General features: G+C 40.7%; 1 protein-coding gene and 1 long non-coding RNA gene across 3 annotated transcripts in view; one reads left to right on the top strand and one right to left on the bottom strand.

Annotated features, from left to right (window-relative positions):
* The window catches only part of RNF20 (ring finger protein 20), a 28,637-nt gene extending 21,329 nt beyond the window's left edge, over positions 1 to 7,308 (bottom strand). The window contains exons 1-3 of one of the 2 annotated variants that reach the window (XM_084991594.1): positions 7,206 to 7,308; positions 6,012 to 6,166; positions 91 to 258 (exon numbers count right to left, since the gene is read on the bottom strand). In XM_084991594.1, coding sequence (XP_084847720.1) covers positions 91 to 258; positions 6,012 to 6,140 — 297 coding nt within the window. In that variant the 5' untranslated portion in view covers positions 6,141 to 6,166; positions 7,206 to 7,308. The remainder of the gene's footprint in view (positions 1 to 90; positions 259 to 6,011; positions 6,167 to 7,205) is intronic. The other variant, XM_001926594.7, reaches the window with a different exon arrangement.
* A 162-nt stretch (positions 7,309 to 7,470) lies between these two features.
* LOC102167599 (uncharacterized) lies at positions 7,471 to 17,065 on the top strand. Its single transcript, XR_301384.4, has 3 exons — positions 7,471 to 7,789; positions 9,786 to 9,929; positions 13,136 to 17,065. It is a non-coding gene; the product is annotated as an uncharacterized LOC102167599 (long non-coding RNA).
* The last annotated feature ends 416 nt before the right edge of the window (positions 17,066 to 17,481 follow it).

Genomic DNA, 17,481 nt, shown 5'->3' with positions numbered 1-17,481 from the left:
AAAGAAAGACATAACTTTGGAAATAAGACAGTGCTAAGGGGAACTAAAGTCGCTTGGATAAAAACCTGAGTAAATAAACAAGCCACCTACCTGACTCCAATACCGGTTGACAATCAACAGTGAGGCATCATCGGTGGCCTGTCTTCGCTCCAGTTTTTCAATGTGCTCACGGAGTTCATCTTCAATGGCCTGCCGTTGATCCAGCATTTCTGCCAGTTTGCGATTTTTGGTTTGCAGTGTTCGAATGTCTAACTCCTCCTGCCCCAGGAAACCAATCTTATTAATTTCCATAAAGAAATTACACGAATCAGCTATTTAACTAAACAAGGATTAATGTGTGCATTAGTTATTTCCTATGAATAAACCTATTTATTAAAAAAAAAAAAAACAGCAAATAATTGGATAAGAAGTAAGAGCAGAAGTGATAAAGGTCCATGAAGCTGGGAGGAATCTTGACCTCACCCGGCTCACTCTTCGAGTCACATGTACACCCACAAAACACTGCTACTGTGAGGCTCCATCATCCAGCTAGATCACCATCTACCCCAATCAACAGTCATCTATCACCTAAGTGCTGCCCCTTCATTCACTCAGGACTTTGATAACCAGGTCCTTCTCTATCCCAGTCCCTGTCAATACATCTGGTGACTTCAACATACACGTGGACATGTACACATGTAGACAAACCACCTAAATCTCTAGCATCTACACTGTCAGTATTTTGAATTCATCAACTCCAATGATTATTTCCTTTGCTGTGCTTTTGCTAGGTATTTCATAAGCCACATCTTAGCCTTTTGTCCTATTTGTCAATATCTGGAACTATGCCATACACATCTAAAATCTTAAATTCCAACTTCCCATGTCCTGAATAAAACCATCTTTCCAGACATCTCATGCCCTTGTCCCAATATACCAGTCTTCATCTATATCCCAATTTTGCACTTTCTTTCTTCTCTATCTCTACTGTCTTCTGTACCTGACTATACTATACAGTACATTTCTTCAAACTACTGCCTACCCAGCTCCTCAAATTCCCTGCCTTTAATCTTTTTATTCTACCACTGTGAACAAACCCCAATCTGAATTAACCCACATATTTTACTATTCCATTCCTATACCCAATATGCTGAGACTTGTAGATAAGATCATTAAACCAGGAAGACTGGGGCCTCTATAAAATGAATTTTAACCTGAACAGAATTTGTCCAGAAATGTTTCTCTCTTTAACAAGAGGGCTATCTCCTATTTTATATCAAGGCAAAATCAAACTACTGAACCCTGTCTCTTTTCACCTTGCGCTAAGCAGATGACTCTGCTTCCTATTTTAAAGAGAAAATAAAATTCATCATATGGAAGTTCTTCATTGCTCATCTCCTAGACCCAGTCACAACTTATCAACCTATGCCTACATTCTTAGATCCTCAACTTGTATTCAGGATCCTATTCTCTGCTGTTTCTGCAAAAACATCACTCCAGATGTAATTATGTATCCCTCTCCTTATCTTTAACCTCTCTTAGGAGAAGCTGGTGGAGGAATGAGAGGGAGGTGGGGGAGGTGGTTAGGGAGGGAGTAACTTAGACAAAGAAACAGCAGGTCCAAGGGATTATGTTTTTACTTTACCTAGAAATTATGAATATTTTAAAGGAAGAACTGTTCATTAGAGCACCAATTTCTTATTTCATTTTTATTTTCTCTATTCCATTTGGTTAAGCATTCTTGATACACCAAAGCAGACAACGGTTTCCCAACTGTAACAGTTGATGAATACTACCAATAAACTGTATCTTTAACCTCTTTTCTGAACATCACCTTCCCCTTCTTGAAGTGCCTCCTGAAACCTGGAGGAAAACACTGTCCCTGCAGGCTCCTCCAGTGGTGTCTATGTCTCTCCCATACCCTTGGAAGCCCTGGGCATAAGAGGCAGGTGAGAGCTCCTCCTGTTATCCATTGCCATTTCTAAGTCATTATCTACTTTGCTCCCTAAAACCTCCTAGCTTTGCAGCTCATGCCACTGGTCTGTACCACCTGTGACCCTGCCTTGCTGCACTCACCTATTATTGTCCAGGGCAGTTCCCCACAGTTACTGAAGATTCAGCACTTAGCTTATTATCACTTTCTCCAATACTACTAATGTCGAACTTCTTACTGATTTCAGTTCTCATACGGACAATCTTTCCTGTATCTCAGATCATCCTGGACCTCAACCTTCTCTCCTCCAACAATCTTGTCCTCTACTTCCCTCAGTCACCAAATACCCACAGTTATTCTTAGTCCTAACTGTACCCAGATGTTCTATAAACTCAATTTCAAACACCTCATTCTCCAAAATTACCGTTTCCCTAGCTCTCTCCAGCTTCCTGACGCCAACAAATCTTTAACTCCTCCAGGATCTACAATCCACTGGGTCCTACACCTTCATCCAACACCTCTGTCCTTCACTCCTCTCATTTCCTTACTCCCTTCTTTATCAGACTTAAATTCCATGACCAGTCTTATAATCATGCTGTTTTATAACCTTCTCCTTCCTTCCTTCATGATATTTGCCTGGTAAAAACCCCAATCCTAGTAACATCCAAATCTCCACCTACATCCACCCAGCTGAATGTGACTAGAAAAAATAAAGCACCATGCTGACTGGCCTCACTTTAAACTCAGGACCACAGATTCAAGTAGATTCTCAGTGCTGCCAGCAACCCTACTCCATCTCTCTGGTCCATTCTCTCCTCAAGATGACTGCTGCATACCTTCTCGTGTCTCTTCACACCTCCAAAACTTTCTCCCCATCCTCACTCAGATGAGTCTTACTTCTGATTTCACTGAAAAAAACAGAAGCAACCAGAAGAGCATGTCCACAACTATCTCCCACAACTCCAACTACGGACCTACTTAGATCTGAATCCACATCCCCTGCCTTCCTTTCTGTTGATAAACTGTCCCTCTCCCAGTTAAGACCCATCCCCTCACTTGTGCATTATAGTGTGTTCTCCCTCTTATTCAAGGACATTACACCAGTAACTGTCTTCTTTTTCTGCTACATCATCAAGTATATCCTTTCTAACAAATCACTTCATCAATACTTAAAAATGCTGGAGTTCCCGTCGTGGCACAGTGGTTAACGAATCCGACTAGGAACCATGAGGTTGCGGGTTCGATCCCTGCCCTTGCTCAGTGGGTAAACGATCCGGCGTTGCCGTGACCTGTGGTGTAGGTTGCAGACGCGGCTCGAATCCCGCGTTGCTGTGGCTCTGGCGTAGGCCGGTGCTACAGCTCCGATTCGGCCCCTAGCCTGGGAACCTCCATATGCCGCGGGAGCGGCCCAAGAAATAGCAGAAAGACAAAAAAAAAAAAAAAAAAAAAAAAAAAAAAAAAACTTAAAAATGCTGTAATACCTCTACTTTAAAAAACAAATTAAAAAAAAATCTTCCCTCTACCCACACTGCCCTTGGGCTAAGGCCCACATTACACCAATACTTCTCCAAAGCAAGATCTCTACCCTCTTTTCCCTAATTCCCCTCCTCTCATATTCTCTTTTGCTCACTACAATTAGGCTGCCATCACCACCAACATAGTTTGTGTCAAGTCTCCAGTGAACTTTCAATTGTTAAATCTAAAGTCTCAGTCATTCCCTTACTCAACCCATCAACAGCACCTGATCAACTTCTTCTTGAAACACGTTCTTCTTTTGGCTTCTGGGGTTCCACTCTGTCCTATTCTCCTTCTACCTTAAATGGCCCCTCCTTGGTCAGTCTCTTCTCATCTCCTGACATGAAGCATTGCAGTGATCCAGGGCCCTGTTCTCATACTTCTTTACCTATACTCATTTCTTATGGGAGAGCCTCTAGTCTCATGGATTTAAATATCATCTTAAAAAAAAAAAAAAAAAAAGATTCCCAAAGTTCACACCGTGGTGCAACAGGATCGCTGGCGTATCTGCAACGCCAGAATGCAGGTTCAATTCCCCACCCAGCACAGTGAGTTAAAGGATCTGGCATTGCTATAGTTGCCACATAGGTCTGCAGCTGCCACTCAGGGATCTGATCCCTGGCCGGGAATGTCATTTGCCATGGCACAGCCAAAAAAGAAAAAAAAAAAAATTCCTCAACGTCCAACTTTAGCCCAGGCCTCTCTCTGGACTGCAGATCACTACATCCAAATACCTACCCACTCACAGGTCTAATATCTCAAACTTACATGTCCAATAGCAAGCTCATGACTCATCATCCACAGCTCCTCAAAATCTGTTCCTCTCATACTCCTCCCTAGCTCAGTTAGTGGAAATCGCCATAATGCTCTCATACCCCTCCCTAGCTCAGTTAGTGAAAATGCCATTATTTCAAAATCCTGGGGTTATCTTGTCTCCTTTCTCTCATATACTTCACCCAGTCCACGAGCAAATCTTGTCGACACTACCTCTACCTCCACAGTGGTCCAAGCCACCATGATCTCTCATTAACATCACTGCAACAACCTCTGGTAGCAGACACTTTTGCACCCTATGCCACGATCTGTCAACCTTCCAGACTTCAGCACACCTCTGGTGGACAGCTCCAGTCACATTAACAGTATTTCTACTTCAAGCACACTTTGCAGTCTAAAATTTTTTTGCTCCACAATCTTAGGTGGCTCACTACAGCAACCTCAAAGTGCAAAGGAAGAGTTATTGCTTTCAACAACCTTCAACCAAGTGGGGCAGAAATCAGTGGATACATGTCCCAGCACCACATCCTTAGAGAGGGAGAACAGGAGGGAATAGAGGGAGAAGGAATGAGTGAATAATTTTGCTAACTGAACTCCTGCTTCTAACCCTTGCTCTCCTACAATCTGCTCTCCAAACCTAAGTCAGAGCACACTACTCCCCTGCTTAAAACCTTCCAATGGTTCCTCACTGCCTTCTGGATAAAGTACAAACTGGGATGTGTGTTCTGTGCTTCCCTTAGAACATGTGGTTACATCTATGAAGCACACATTTCCCAATCCATCGTGACAGTCTGTTCCCTTGTCAATGTCTACCTATAAGCTGAAGTCGAGGGGCTGTCCTTAGTGAAAAGCACAATGTCCGGCAAATAACAGATGCTACGCAAATATTTATATTTACTGAATGGATATATGTCCTTGTGATGTATGATAGGAGATAGTACCAAGACGAAATCACCTCCTGGCAACAGGAGACCACTGAACTCCAGACAACCTCAGAAATGACACTTCATCAACAATTTACTGTGAATGTTCCTATTATTCTCACTGATCCTCACCCCCAATTTTAAAAAGTAGATGCGGCTTTGTAAGCTATAAAAATGTAAAGCATTTTTACACTATATTCCCGTGGTTGAGTTCCAAAATACAGACTACTGATCTAGATATAGATCACTGTTAGAGTGAGCTTCTGATGTCCAATGGACATAAAACATTACTATAAGCATTTGGTGTACAACAGTCTAATAAAATCGTCAACTCCAGAAGAGAACAGACAAAATCTATTTTATTCACCATTACAGTCACACTATCAGGCCAATAAAAATTACTAAGAGCTCACATATATTGAGTACTTATCATGTTAAAGGTATTGTTTTAACCTTTAATAGGAATTCTTTCATTTCATCCTCTCAAAAACCCAATGAGTTAGGTACTGTAATTACATTTCACAAAGAAACAAGAGGCACACATTTGGTGATTTTGCTACACTGCCTCTTAGTGCCTGACATCTAAGTTTTCAGTGAATGAAAAATCAATGCATAGCTTTCAATTGCTAAATACCTATAAACAATGCTATTTCAGGTACCAGACTCTTCAAAGAATATAAACATACTTTTAAGAGTAAAGATCAAAAGTCCATTTATTTCTCTCTCAGAACAGAGCAACACAACATTTTATCTACTTTTGGCTTTTATACTTTTATTACCCTTTCCTTTTCAAACCAATTCCTGTTACTCCAGAAGGCTTCCATAAATCAATTCAGGTTGCAACTGACAGAAGAAAAGCACACCCTCATAGAAATATTTCCACTTACCGTTGAAGAGACACCCCCGAGCTTAATTGTTTCCACTGTAGTCCCTGAATCTTCAACAGCTGTCTTCTTCTCCGGAGGCACAGATGTGCCAGGCTCTCCAGCTGCCCTTTTATTTCCAATTCCTGACATCTTGGCACAAGATGATAGCTGTTTTCCTGAAGACAGAAATTTAAGTAAGATACACAAGGTGAACAACTAAAGACAGTCCACATATAATGTAAAAACTACCAATTTTTCCAGCCAATCATTTAACCTAGATCCATTAATTCCACACTCAGCAACATGATCCTCAAGTTCCTCTTGGAAAGAGAAAGTTGTGGAGTAAAAGTCACAGCTGTAGTTTACATAACTACAAATTTCTAAATAAGATGCTGCTGGAAATGAAACAATGGGCAAAGGGTGCAGAGACCAAGAAAAATTCCAGGACTCTCATTTCCCAAACCAAAATCCAAAAAGTACAGTTTTATTAGAAAAGAAGTTAATTATATAGTGTTGGGAGAAGCAGAGCACTGAAAGATACCTGGGAGATGTGTAATTAATTATTAATACTGGACAAGTCATTTATCACTTTTGAGCCTCAATTTCCTAAATCAGAAATAACAACAGGTATATGCTTTCCATACTCCTTATAAGGAATGAGTAAGTATAGAAAGAACTTAGCATAACGCCTAACATGAAGTATGCACTCAGAAAGGATAGCTCTGTTATATCTGCAGTTTCTTCTCTATTTCCAAACGTTCTCCCCATGAATTTGTGCAACCCTAGAGAAACCGGGCCTGGGGGCGAATCCCAGTTCTAACTCTTACGGAGCCGTGCAGCCCTGAAAGTATGAGTTCCCCATATGCACACGAACAATTTATTCTGTCTGCTCTACCTGCTTCCCAAGATTTGCAGCTCAAAGGAGGCAGAATGGATGCTAAAGCACTTTGCTACTTTAAGAGGCAGCCCCACCCGCACCGTGACTACACACAACTCTGTTTCCAATTCAAGCTCCAGGAGAAGGCAGCCACCTGGATGGGACCTCGCCTGGAGAGAGAGGGGCAGGACAAGGGCCTCAATCCGACTCGAGAGGGGCCTAGGATCCCAGCCTCCGACGAGGCCAACGGCAGGCCCCAGAGAGAGACTCTGGAGCGGGAGGAGGTGGAGATTCCTGGTGCCCGCACAGTCTGGTCCCTTCCTTGGCCGAGATCTAACCTGAGTTCTTCCAACCTGCGCCGCCAGGGAACAGAACTCTGGGCAGTTACTCACCGAGGTCCGCGTAGCACCCCCGCAACCTCTCACCCCTGACCCACAAGCTAAGGTCCAGCGAAGTTTCCGGGAGGAGGAGTCAGGGAGAGGAAAAAGGGAAAGAAAAAAGGAAGTCGCTTCAACCCGGCCAGGTGGACCTTAATACACAGCCGGGCGGAAGTGACGCGCCGCGAGGGCGCCGTGCTCCCGGAAGTAAGCGCGTCTCTCTAGCAATACTTGGGGACCCGGCGGCGGCAGCGGCAGAAACTCTGGCTGTGTCCAGGCCTGGCTGACGCTGGAGGCAGCGCCCAGGATTTTTTTCCCACTTGTTGGCTCTTGCTATTGAGACCTAATCTTTTTCTACTGAGATGAAGTCCCTGTTTATTTTAAGTCCCCGTTGCTCGCTTGCCTATTTCTCGGTCAGACTGTACATTGGCTGAAGGTCCCGTCAATCTCCGGGGGGAAAACCAGCCTTTGGACACCTCGGAAAAATATTGCTCTGAACCCCATCGTGCTGAAATGAGGGGTTCTGAAGAAAACCAAGAGATTCGGTGGGTTTCGGAGCCTGTGGACTTTTCTTACAGGGAGATGTATATAACATATAACAGCTTGGTCTAAACAACCACTGAAGGAGTTTTGGTCCTTTTAGGGTAGGGCTTGGGCATTGATGCTTTTTAAAAAAGCATTTTCCCGACCCTCCCCCCACCCCAGCGAGATTCTAACATGCAAACAGGATTGGCAAGTACTGCTTTTGTGCTTCTTTGGAGCAAGAAATTGACCAGGTTAAAGATAAACATAAATCAATAAGTAGTTTCTGGTCTCAATACTAGTCTATTTTAAGCTAATTAAGGATTGATTTTTTTTTTAATTTATTCATTTATTTGTTTTAGTTAATAAGAACCGGCTATTTCCCATTCAATTAAGCTAAAGGTTTGTGTTTTAATAATAGGAAGGTAATCAATCTAGTTTATCGATTTGTTTTTTAAAAAAGTTTTGGCTCCACTTGTGCCATGCAGAAGCTCCCAAGCCAGGGATCCAACTTTCAGCACAGCGGCGACCCAAGCAGTGACAAGGCTGGATCCCCCAACCCTTTACACCACGGAGCGAACTTTTTAACATATTTTTAATTTAAAAAGTTTTTTTTTAATTTATCAGTTAAAAGGCTGAATGCCTTGCAGATAACATCACAAGGTAAACAATAGGAAAAAACAAGCTTTCATCGTTCCTGGTACTGGAACATTTTGCCAAGCCTGGAAAAAAGTCCTCCAAATGGACTTCACTTTTTGTTAGGTGAAGCAGAAGCCTGAAAACCTGTTTGGGAACCCATCCGGAAAAGCACTGTGTTAGATAACGATACTCTCTTAGCTCCTTTGTTTGGCTGCTCTACTCTGGGCAAACCTTAATCTACAGAATCTCTGAATGGCAAACAATGATTCTAAGCCAAAGTTTGTGAACTTGAGTTTCACAAGCCTTTGTTTGACCAATAGATAGGCTTTATTTTGGATAGCATTAGCTGACTTTTTCGGTTAAAAACAACAATTGAGTTATTTGCCAACATTTAAAATAAGATATTTTACATAAAAATCCAGATTTCCAACTTCTCTTGAAAATATTGATGATCTAGCAACACTGGGTTTATATTCTTACATGGCCACATTACCTAGAGCTGAGTAGTTCTTTATTACTCTCTGTCAGGATCCCTTCTATTCATTATTGATTTTCTGACACTAATTGAATTTTGTTTGAGTATTATCACCTGTAGTATTGTGCTAAGTCAATCCCTGGTGCTAAGTGAACTTTGTTGGTTGCCTACTCAGCATCCATTTCCCCTTTCTTGTGTTTTTAATAAAACAAGATTTTATTCATATGATTATTTCTATCTATTAGACCCCTTTATTCCATATGTCTTGAAGGAAGCTGACTTCACTTCTGTCTCCAAGGATTGTCTTAATTTAAATAATAAATCCTATTCTCCAAGCTAAAGTCATAGTCTTAACAATGGACAGTTTAATCAGGGTGAATTGCTTGGAACACTAGAACTGAAGCAGTTTATTTATCTTCTCAATTTTTTTTGTGATGCCTGAAACTATTGGAGACTTCTTGCTACCTGGCTTGATCATGAAGATGGGCAGAACCAAGAGAATCTCAAAGATGTCAAATAACAAACTCCAACAAGCTAAATGTTAAAGATCTAATTGGCTTTCCTGAACAATTTGTGAATTGGGCAGCATCCCATTTAGCAAGTAGAGGGAAGCTCTGAAGGGCTATAGAAAGGGAGAGGTTTTTAAAGGTAAGACAAGTCATAAGAAAAAAAAAATATTTCAGACTTATGTAACCTACCTATAGGGGATGAAGAGGATCTGTATGCCAGATTACCTCATCTTCCTTTAGGGGTCATTACCTCATTGGTGCTGACCAGAGAATTCCACATCGACCGGTTAGGATTACATTCTTGGGGAAGGTTGTAACTTCAATAAGATCAGGTATTAAGTCTTGATTTTAGCACAAGTGACTCCATTTAGGGTCTCTGGGTCTCCTTTTTAACAGGAAAATGGCTCCAGATCAACTCAAGTCGGACACCCCTACTTCTACCCATGCTTCAGAGTGCTGGACAAGATGTTGAAAAGAAAGCAGACCTTTATAGAACCTTTCAGTTCTTACCATATAGATAACCAGATTCTCCAGCTACTGGTGAGATCTATATTTTCCAAAAATGCCAATCATCTGACACCATCTCAGTAGCCAATTCTGATCCAAAGAGTTAGTTTCACCCTACAGAATTGGGGAAATGGAAGAGATGAAAGGGTGGATGGAAGAGACCTCTTTCATTGACCCTGTTTCCAATTTCTGATCAGTTACCACATGGTCACCATTTGAATCAGGAGAAGAAAAGAATAACCCTGGAAAAATTAGTTTGGCCCTCACCACTAAATGGCAGAACAACGTTTGCTACACTATGAGAATATTTAGGAGTTCCCATCATGGCTTGGTGGTTAATGAATCTGACTAGGAACCATGAGGTTGCAGGTTCGATCCCTGGCCTTGCTCAGTGGGTTGGGGATCTGGCATTGCCGTGAGCTGTGGTGCAATTTGCAGACGCGGTTTGGATTCTGCGCTGCTGTGGCTCTGGCATAGGCCGGTGGCTACAGCTCCAATTAGACCCCTAGCCTGGGAACCTCCACATGCCGTGGGAGCAGCCCGCAAAAGGACAAAAAGAAAGAAAGAAAGAAAGAAAGAAAGAAAGAAAGAAAGAAAGAAAGAAAGAAAGAAAGAAAGAAAGAAAGAAAGAATATTTATTATTTTATAGCATGTCTTTGAAAAGTTCTAATTGCTTGTATAAACAATGTTGTAATTTAAGTAATATAGTAAATATTACTTTTTTTAAAGTAACAAACGGAGTCATAAAGATTTCAAGTGATTTTTTCCAGGTTAACTTAATGAGTAATTTCTCTAAGGAGCCAGGTCTTCAAACTTGCTGCCTGTCTTTGTTAATTATAAAATTCTGCCACAAGGTGGCAGCAGGTGACATCCTTTCACCCCCAGTTCCTCTAAAGCTTTGGTTGCAGAGAAATGTACTTACTTTTGGTCATATCTTAATTCTTAGAAACCTGAACACCTACTTAGGGTAAGCTTAATGCTTTTTTAGAGGACAAAATTATTTTGGACTTTTGTTTACCATCTTGTCTATGCTCCCTGCAAATGTTCTGCTGTAATATTATTATATTTCCATTCATTCCAATATTCCCTGAACTCTTGATTGGGTTATTTATGCACTTATTTATCCTTATTTTTAGACAAGTTGTATTTTATATAGCATGATATCACTTGTTAAACAGAAGTACACAGATACCATGGCCCCTGCTCTAGACTGAGTGAATCAGAATCACCAGCAGAAAGCTTTGTAAAAATGCAAGTTCCTACTTTTGTAAGTATGCCCCCCTCTCTGGGCAGGTTTGAAGCCACGCCTCTAAATTATGATATCCAGCTCTGCCTGAGGGTGTCCTATGGAAACCAGCCCTCTCTTGTCCTCAGCCTCCCCTATCTTATAGCCATTCACCATTGCCACATCTGTCTCCTTGTCCACAACCGGCCTCCTTCTCTCTAAATCATCTAGCTCATTATGCTATGCCATGCCCAGCCCTCTTATTTTGTGATTTCTGGGAACCATGATCCCTGGCTTAGTCCAGGAAGCCAAAGCCAGGCCTCTCATCCTCAGAGGGTGAGGACAGGGAGTCCCAACAGGGTCCATGGAAACAGAAGAGCTGATATTTAGTCACGACTTATCAGAAAAGCCCCACTTCTCCTAAAAAGTCATGTTGTGTCTATGTTATAGTCAGAGAAATGGTCTTTTATGTTTTTATAACCTGTGAATTCTATTTTCATTATGTGTTTATTCTTGCTATGACTCTCTCATTAGAGGATACGAATTTGAAAAGTAGAATCCCTGCTGGGTAGAGCTTCACCTCCCATTGGGTAGATTCACTATTTTGTGTTGCTACTACTGAGTAACTTGCAACTCACCTGGCCTTGGAGGAGAAAGATCAGCATGACTGAAGTGCTTGCATTAGGCATTAGGGTGGGGGTACGGAGCATAATTACAAATGTAAGATATGGAATTTTCATTTTCAGCAGTACAGTATTTGCCAAACTGGGCAGATAGGCTTTCATGGCCTTGAAGGGCAAGGGGAACAAGAGACAAAGCCTAGGAACAATCAAGGTTGGGTGCCTATTATAGATCCCTCCTCATAAGAGTAAACTAGATCTAACTGTTCAAACATCCAGAGGACTGACAAAAAACTGTCTGTCTCAGACCTTCATATGAAGATTTTTACCGATTTATCTGGAATTCAGGAAGGCACTTGACAGAGTTTCAAAGAATGCAGAGGGGTGGAAGAAGGATACATAAAGGCCAAAGGCAAAGCCAAATAGGAGTAAGAGACTGTTCCTTATTGGAGTCTTCAGGAAATATTCTCTGAGATAGAGATTTGTGTGCAAGAGATTTAATACCTAAGAGAAGTAAAAGAAGCAGGAAAGGGCATAAAGAAAAGTTGGACTATGTTGCTGTCACAGTGAAGGCCTCTACTGATATCATGGGTAGCTCTAGAAATGAGAAAGCCTTTCGCAATTGCCCTGAATTGAGGCAAGGAGGCCAGCTTTGATACCCCTGCATTAATCAGTCATTGGATGTAGATACTGGTTCACCTGGGGAAGCAGGCAGGAGCTTGAACCAGGTGGCTTTTCATCACCCAAGGGCAAGCTTTGGAGGGAAACTCAGCTCAGCGCTGTTAACAATGTCAAACTTTCTCCACAACTGGGGAAAGTAAGTTCTTCAGTCCTACAAGGGGGTGGGTAAGATGTTCCCAGCACACCACAGCATTCACTGGATGAGCAGAGGGAAAGGGAGAGCCGGTGCTATGAGAGTTGAATGAATGTCACCTTATTTATTTATTTATTTGCTTTTTTAGAGTTGTGGGCTGCACCCGCAGCATATGGAAGTTCCCGGGCTAGAGGTCAGATCAGAGCTACAGCTGCCAGCCTACTCCACAGCCGTAGCAATGGGGGATCCGAGCCACCTCTGTGACCTACACCACAGCTCATGGCAACGCTGGATCCTTAACCCACTGAGCAAGGCCAGAGATCGAACCCACATTCTCATGGATACTAGTCGGATTCGTTTCCTCTGTGCCATGACGGGAACTCCCACAAATGTCACTTTAGAGTCTTGCTAAGGACACAGAGGTCTGGAACTCTCACTTCTGCAAAAGAAAGTGTGAGTCTTGCTGAAAAGTGGTTCTACCCCTAGCACACAGGCACTCCCTTGATCCTTTCAGATGATAGTTTGTATGGAGATGATTGCATTTTGCTCTAAAATTATGGCTCTGTTTTTATTCCTATAGAGAGAAGAGTGGGAGAAGAGACCATTCCCAACACTTCCAATAACCCAGTGCTATGGACTGAATTGTGCCCCCATCAAACTCATGTGTGACCCCTGGTGTAATGGTATTTGGAGACGGGGCCTTTGGTAGGAGTGAGGAATCAAAACCACCTGTAAACTTTGCAAACAAAATTCCATTAAGAGTTTGATAATAGTGTGTTACAGAATAATTTAGGGAGAAATGGTCTCCTCAACCAGGTATTTATCTTATCTCTTCATTTTTTCAAGACTTCCTTTATGTTTCAGTAAAACTTCATGCTTTTCTTTTTATAACTCTTTGATGTTACTAAGTATATATCTAGAAAATCCGTAGGTTTTATTGCTATGGAGATTTTTTTTTTTTTTTTTGTCTTTTTGCCATTTCTTGGGCCGCTCCCACGGCATATGGAGGTTCCCAGGCTAGGGGTCCAATCGGAGCTGTAGCCGCCGGCCTACTCCAGAGCCACAGCGATGCGGGATCCGAGCCAAGTCTGCAACCCACACCACAGCTCATGGCAACACTGGATCCTCAACCCACTGAGCAAGGCCAGGGATTGAACCTGCAACCTCATTGTTCCTAGTCGGATTCATTAATCACTGCGCCACGACGGGAACTCAGAGAATAAGACTTTTTAAATTACATTTTTCAGTTGGTTAAACATGCTATATAGGACAGCGCTATATATATGTATATATTGCTTATGACTTATTATCTTACAAAACTGTCTTATTGATTCCTTTGGATTCTTTTTTTTTTGGATGGAAAACAATCATACAACTGCAAATAACAATAGTTTTCTTACTTCTTTTTCAATATGTGTACCCCTTTTATGCCTCTTCTTATCCCATTGCATTTTGAAGAGAATGATGACACTAAAGATTCCCTATCTCATATATTTTTCCCACCACACATATTTTCCCACCCCATATATTGTCAGTCCATGCCAATCACCTTACATACCATCTTTCAGAAGTTAACAGCTGAATTTGCTTGTGTTATATGACCCTTACTTATTAATCACCATGCCCCATCTGGATCACTCACCTATATCATATTTATCTTTTTTGGTTTTTTTTGGCTACCCTGCAGCATATGGAGTTCTCCTGGGCCAGGGAACAGATCTGAGCCATAGTTGTGACCCAAGCTGCATCTGTGGCAATGCCAGATCCTTAAACCACTGTGCTGGGCCAGGGATGGGACCTGTATCCCAGTGCTCCCAAGTTGCCCCTGATCCAATTGTGCCACAGCAGAAACTCCTTGTATCTATCTTTTAAGGCCCAATTCTATCCCTTGATTAAGACTTTCCATGTCATGTCCCAAGTTTTTGCCACTGAAATGCACCAATTCTGAGAATCAAAGTAGTGTTAAAACCTGAAATGCAATGCAAGAAGTATCCCTTAAGGAAGGCTGACTGGTTAGCATAAAGATGCCTCCCTAGGTGGTATTCTGTAGGTGAAGTCACCTTATTTCCTATTCTGGGACAAACGCAAAACTGATTAGCATTTTAGGACACCCCCCCAAACCTGAGAGGTGAGAGGTAAAGAAAACGCTCATTATCCAAACTTTATAATTTTCTAACCAAAATGTTCTTTTGCTAATTATTTCAACAAGATGAAAATTTTCATTCTCTGATTATCAGTTTTTCTTCTTGCTGGTCTGGGCATGAAGCCACATTTATAGATAACCAGAAGGATATTTTGTGGAATCAAAACAAGTAAGATTTGATGTTATTTTATACTTTATCAAGAAGGGCTGGCTAAATAATGGTACAGCTTCACAATGGAAAATATATCTAAATTTATAGTGCTAACATGAGACACCATGACAATATGAATAGTAACTATCATTTTCATGAACAAATTAAACCATATTTATCCTTGAAATTTTCAGTGAGTAGAACTTAAATGCACTTACCAAAAAATAGGTATATAATTTTGTCCAAGGTAGGGTAATTCAGTTCAACCCCTCTGAGCACAAATTTGGGGCAGTTAGATTTCCAGGCACAGTCCCTCCCCTTGGAGTTTATAGGAGTCCTGAGAGAATCCACATGGATAGAGGTCAGGCATCTTCCCTAAGGGGCAGTCAAGAGTTGTGAAATGGATCATTAAACTCCAAAGAATCTATTTCATGCTGCAGTCATATTCCAGGTAGGGTCTCAGCAAAACAACATCGTGTCACATCAAATATTGTTCATGGGACTTATTTTTACTTTTTTTTTTTCTTTTTAGGGCCACACCCATGGCATATGGAAGTTCCCAGGATAGAAGTCAAATTGCCACAGCCACAGCAACACAGGACCCGAGCCGTGTCTGTGACCTACACCACAGCTCACGGCAATAGCTGATCCTTAACCCACTGAGCAAGGCCAGGGATCAAGCCCATGTTCTCAGGGATAGTGGTCGGATTTGTTAACCGCTGAGCCATGACGGAAACTCCCTTTACTTTGTTTATATTGAATTTGTAAATACATTTTGGTTTTATAGCTATGTAAGCCTAAGACATTCTTGGTTTTCTCTAGAAATTAGGGGTTTTAAAGGTTGAGAATCCTGATTAATATATGTAATTGGAACTACTAAAATTAATAAGGGAAACGTCTTTGTTAAGGGAAAAGAAAGTAATTTTGTTCTAAGAGAGGTTAAAAAAATAGAGAAAAAGGGAAAGAATGGGACAAAATGTGAAAGTAGAAAAGGAATTACAGAAGGTTCATGGAAAAGAAATGCTGAGAAAAGAATTTTGTATGTAATCAGTACTGGCTAACACTGGAATAAATTAAATTGAATGAATAAATTTTAATATTAAAGGTAAGCGCTTTCAAAACTAGAATTTGGTTTTCTCTCTGTTACGAGGACAGAGTTTTCTTGGAGTATTAATCTGCTTTTGATAATAGATTGTAAAGTTTCTTTACCTTTTAATGCCCTATAATAACTTTCTGTAGTTTGCTTTTGAAATTTTTATTGTCACTTTGGTTAAATGATTAACTGAGTATGGTTCCACAGTGGCTACGATCAAGTGTTTCCTTTTGAAACCTTTTGATATCTTTGACAAACCTCCCCAAATAAAATTGTAAATGAAGTTATTTTGAACTCTAGCTAACTTTGGGTTTTCAGAGACCCCTGAAACATCTCAAAGAGAGATATTAAGCTAATTAGTCTTACTTGATATGTAAATTACATGGGAAGCATTGTCAAATGAGTGATGATAAACCTTCTTAGATTATATTGTATGGGCAAAGTTATTAATGTAAATGTTCTGGAAGTTATATGAAATTCCTAAAATTCAGATATGTCCTGGTATGATATCAGTCATAATTCTAATTATTACCTTAAAATTTTGTATGCCAAAATAGCAAATTTTCCTTTTCAATTGCATCATCAGATCTGTAACCATGCCATTTAAAGTCTTTTGTCATTTATAGACAGTTACTGTTTTACTCTGATGCTTTTACAAAGATGAAAATCTTCAAGATTAATAGAAAGGACTTTGTGACAAGTAGGAGTTTCTGATAACTTTCTGACAATATCACTGAACTGGGTAAGAAATTCCAGAACTCTAATTCCAGAACTCTAAATCAAAAACTTTGTGACTTCGTAAACTGCGGATGGAAGATTAAAATTAACAAGAATTATTTATGTAGAGCTGAATGATAATTTTTATGACTTTTTGTCTGAAATATTACTGTCTTTTAATCTTAAGTTTCAAGATACAAGGAAACTTTCCTCTTAAGCTATAACTTGTAGCAGTTTGGTAAATTATACCTTTGTAAGCAGATCAAAACGTTTGTCTTTTTCTCTCTACTTTATTCTTCCAGAATTTGGAACTCTTAGTGAGTTGAACTCTTAGTGAGTATGCTCATTTTAGTGGCAGTATAGTTATTTGCATAAGTTAAATAAAAATCTTTTCTCCTCATAACAACATAAATGGAAACATTGGTTGTATTTCCAAGGCTTTGACTGGAATGCCATGTTTGAGAATGTACATAAAATCAGATACAACTAGATAAATTTAAATAACTGAGATGAACTTTACGGAGCCATAAATCCCCTTAGAAAAACAGCTTGAGGAGTACCATGGTCTGGGTCACTGCAGTTAGTCTCTGGTCCTAGAACATCCACGTGCCACAAAAGTGGCAAAAAGAAAAACAAAGAACAGCCAGAGTCAAGTTACAGTGTTCCCAGCAACTTTAACAGGTGACTAGCAAAGGTCACTTTTGAAGTGCCTGGTGATATGCCAACTAACTGTATTCTTTTGTGTTGCTGGGCAGCAGGAGCCACCTGCAGTATCCAATCAGCCACATGATCACAAGGGTAAACACCCAATACATTTACAAC

Source organism: Sus scrofa, chromosome 1 (assembly GCF_054392235.1).
Source record: "Sus scrofa isolate SSC_HxYL_T2T_F1_AM1 chromosome 1, Sscrofa_HxYL_maternal_Yorkshire_Landrace_v2.0, whole genome shotgun sequence".
In the NCBI taxonomy this organism is placed as follows: Eukaryota; Metazoa; Chordata; class Mammalia; order Artiodactyla; family Suidae; genus Sus; species Sus scrofa.
Note: the sequence above shows the minus strand (reverse complement) of the source record. Positions and strands in the feature narration are given on the sequence as shown.